At 45.8% G+C, this 4066-nt stretch overlaps 1 protein-coding gene across 4 annotated transcripts; it reads right to left on the reverse strand.

Moving 5' to 3' along the window:
• Nucleotides 1-868: 868 nt before the first annotated feature.
• BEX2 (brain expressed X-linked 2) lies at nucleotides 869-2545 on the reverse strand. Of its 4 annotated transcripts, none has more exons than XM_055268812.2 (3): nucleotides 2110-2545; nucleotides 1882-1957; nucleotides 869-1503 (listed from the first exon to the last, which is right to left on the reverse strand). In XM_055268812.2, exons 1-3 carry the CDS (start codon nucleotides 2119-2121, stop codon nucleotides 1112-1114), a joined length of 480 nt encoding a protein of 159 aa, XP_055124787.1. In that variant the 5' UTR covers nucleotides 2122-2545; the 3' UTR covers nucleotides 869-1111. The 4 variants fall into 4 exon arrangements, with proteins under 4 accessions (XP_055124787.1, XP_055124786.1, XP_055124790.1 ...); XM_055268811.2 differs by having other exon boundaries at nucleotides 2107-2545; XM_055268815.2 differs by having other exon boundaries at nucleotides 2420-2543.
• Between the last annotated feature and the right edge of the window lie 1521 nt (nucleotides 2546-4066).

The following is a 4066-nucleotide window of genomic DNA, read 5'->3' on the forward strand; positions in this document are numbered from 1 at the left end:
ATGAGGTGGGACTATCTCAGATTGAAAGTTGGCTGTGTTTCCTCACACATCTTGCAGTCTGCTATACTGAGGAGGAGGTTTCCTGGGAGAGAACTACCTGTAAGGAAAGATCTAGACAGACAATGTTTTTCCATGAAACAAAGCAGAGAGAGGGGATTTGTCCACTCTTTTGTAGAGTAGAGCAAGGATTCAATCCACTGGAAATTCCAGAGAAATTGGTGGGACTTTCTCACTTTGAGGATTTCTGAACATCTGCAGTGGTAGGAGCCAGTGTAGGGAGCAAAACCTAGCAGACAGAGTAATACCCAAGGGAGATGATGAGAATAGAGCACAGCAGCAGAGGAATGAAAGTACCTACTCCTTAGCCCACTGGACTTGTGAATATAGGGAACACTTCACCTTGGAAATTTCCTCTAATAACAGAAGGGAATATCTAAAGTGTTGGGTCATGCATGTCAGTAAGAACAAGAACTTGGGAGAAAGCTCACAACCTCATTACCTTATCTGGTCCATACAACAAGCCTGGGAGGTGGTTGTCTTCATCTTACTGATAAATATTATGATCTTCAAAGAGATGTGTCTCTTACATTTCTAAAAAGAGATCCCAGAAGCAAGCTAAAATTGAGATTCTGTCACAAGTGTTTAGTAAGTGTTCGCATTGCTTTTATAAGGTGGTCACATTGCTTTTTATCAGTAATACGTGTTCCATTTTGAAAAATAAGAAATTATGGATAAGCAAGAATAAACTCCCTCTTAATTCTACCACAGAGATAAACACTATTTACTATATATATGTGTATATATATATGTATATATATGACTGTTTATGTTCACATTTAAGATTTAAAGTAAAAAAGAATGTAGAGAATGCTTTTTAAAACTGTTTTATTAACTTCACAATATATAATGAGCATCTTTCCATGCAATAGGTAAAACTCCCCTGCTGACAGAAACTTACAAACCTGGTCAAAAACAACATTCAGTTAGAAGCTGGTAATAGGAGACCCACAAGAAATAGGTAACATCAAAACGTTTACGACAAAGGTACACCACAAATGTGTAAGTTTAGGAAGCAGGGGTCTCCCTATTAACTTCAGGGAAACCATCAGGTTCAGGGCATAAGGCAAAACTCATCGTGATGGTCATGGTGAGGGGGATCAGTGCTGACTGCCCGCAGACTATGACTCAACTGCTTTTCCCTCAGCTTTTCCATCAGCTGTCTCACCTCCTCCCCAATCCTTTCCATATTCTCCTCTCTCATCCTTGCCTGTGGCTCTCCAAGCCTATGCATTATGTCCCATCTATACTGCAGGATGGGCTGCCTAACGCGGAACCGCCTACGATTTCCTCTAGGCACACAGTATTCACCAGCATCCAAAGGGAGGGCCAAGGGCTCCGCTTTATTAGCAACTTGCTCCTTTTCTTTTTTTTCATCATTTTCCTGGTTGACATTTTCCACGTTGAGATTGTTTAACGCCCGTTCCTCTTTGGACTCCATTACTCCTAGGAGACAGACAGAAAATGGACTCAATTCTTGGTGAACTGATCAGCACCGAGGACAGAGGCCCAACTACCCACCTTTCAAAATTCAGAGCCCTGGATTTCAAAGGCCTTTTTTAAATTTCATTTTTTTTTTCCACCAGAGAGACCCCGTGTACTCTCGGGGCGGGGAGGGGGGCCAGTCCGTGCCCTTCTCTCCCGCAAAGCCCACCATCTTCTCTGCAGATCCATCTCCAGGCCTCTGCAGGCACCAAAATGGAGGACGAAGAAGGGGTGGGGGTGGGGGATTGCGAAGTGTGGGAGTGACGGCACGGATTGGGGTCTCAGACTGGGCTTTCCTCATGTTCTGACCCCCTCCCCACCACCGTCCCTCGCACCGACCTAGGCCTATCCTTGCAGTCTCCTCCTCCGGATTCTCGACGTGAGGTGCGTCGCCGCGACACTTGGCCCCGCAGACCTGCAGACGGCCGGGGTGGGAAGAGTGGGGGCTGCTGCAGCGGAACGCTAGCGAGGACCCGCCGCCACCCGGCCCCTTCCCCACGCCGGGCCCGGGCCCTCCTAGCCGCCCTCGCCCCCCGCCTCAGCCGCCCCGCCCCCCAAGCTGACCACCATTTTCTGCATCAAGAAGGGCGGAGCAGGGGTGTCGGAAAAGCTTGTGCTGGTGACGAAGGCAGGTGCTTCAGAAGGGTCGTAGCCTCAGGATCGCCGGCTCCCGCGGGGCCGGACACCCCTCCGCTCACGCAAGGCTCGCGGTCCCGCGGCGGGGCCCCGGGGCTGCATCGTGGACCGGCTGCGTCTCCGCGCGGCTCCCCGGAGGTGGGGCATCCGCAGGCCGGGGCCGCTCCCCCACACCAACCCCAGGGACCCCCTCCGGGTCCCTTACCTGCTCCCCCTCCTCTTCCTACTTTCGGGGCCGTACCTGGCCCGCACGTCCTCAGGGCCACCGGGAACAGGTACCACTGCCGAGAAGGGAGCGAGCGACGGCGGCTCGGAAGCCACAGCGAGGTAAGACTCAGTGTTGGCAGATCACGTGTGGCTGTTGTCATCGCCAGCGGCTCCGCCCCCGTCCCACGCCCCCTCCTGCAGCCCGGAGTCAGTTGGTGCTTTCGGGCCCGCCCCCATCCTCACCGGGAGTCCCTTTTAACATCCCCTGCCTGGGCCCTGCCACTCTCCCTTCTCTGTATATTCTTGAGACTTCCCCTGCCTGCCCAGGAAGGACGGAAGGTATCGTCTCAGGGAGCTGTTGGCCATTCCCACTTCTCTGGGGACTTGCCTCTCTCTGCCCTTGGCTCCCAGGATTCGCTTCCTTCTGCCTGCCTACCTCATTCTGTCCTCTCTTCTACCAATATTCTCCGTTTTCCCTCCACTAAAATGAGTGGAAGAGGTGTATCAGGAAAGGAGCACAAGAGAGTAGGCTTTTCTCATTCTTAATACCTTTCTGTATTATTTCTTTGTATGAAACAAAAAATATACTGCTTTAGAAAGGAAAAAAAGTTATTTTTACTTGAAAAACGGGATTAAAGTTGGGCAAAATATCCCAACCACCTGTCCTGTTAAATCATTATATAAATATAGACTCTACACGCAGCTGCTTTTTTAGAACTTGGAAAAGGACAGGGCAGCTGATGGCTCCCATTCTGAGGGGCCCCTGGACACATGAGGCCCTTCTATGAAATGAGCTAGTGAGTTGTAGTGCTACAGAGCCTTGTTGGGTTTTCATAACTAAAAGGAAAAAAAAGACCTTTTTCACAAATTTCTGGTTCAAATGATAAGTATGTCTTTATTTAAAGATAAAATAATCATGTATTTAGGAAATCCAGAGACATCTACGGTAAACCTACTATAGGAGTAAGAATTGATTTTAAGAAGGTTGCAGCTACTAGATAAATATTACAAATGTACTCATAAATTTATTTGAAAATGCAAAGGACCTAGAATAGAAAAATAATTTTTTTAAAATATCCTACAAATCTTGAGGGTTACATTATATTATTTCAAGACTTAAGGTGTAATAATAAAGTTAGTGTAGTAGTAAACATAGACCTGTAGATCAATAGAACAGAATAGAGTCCAGAAATAGACCCATACATGTTGTTAATTAATTTTTGACAAAGATGTCAAAGTGATTCGATATGGAAAGTATAGTCTTTTAAACAAATGGTGCTGAAATAACAGAATTCTTAAAGGAAAAAAAGGAGCCTTGCCTTTTATCTATACTATACACAAATTAATTCAAAATGGATCATAGGCCTAAATGTAAAAGTTCAAATTAGAAAACTTCTAGAATAAAACATAGAGAAAAACTTTACGATCTTTGAGAAAACGATTCCTTAGGACACAAAAAGAACAGATCACAAAAGAAAAAAAATGAGAAATTGGATTTATCCAAATTAAAAACTTCTACCATTTAAAACACATGGTTAAGAAAATGAAGTGAGAAGCTGGGAGTAAATATTCACAATATGTGTATCTGACAACGGTTTTGAATTCAGAGCATATGTAAAGAACTTCGAAAACTCAAAATAAGAAGGCAAATAATGCAGTAAAAATGATCAAAAGATTTGAA

Source organism: Symphalangus syndactylus, chromosome X (genome assembly GCF_028878055.3).
Source record: "Symphalangus syndactylus isolate Jambi chromosome X, NHGRI_mSymSyn1-v2.1_pri, whole genome shotgun sequence".
Lineage (NCBI taxonomy): Eukaryota > Metazoa > Chordata > Mammalia > Primates > Hylobatidae > Symphalangus > Symphalangus syndactylus.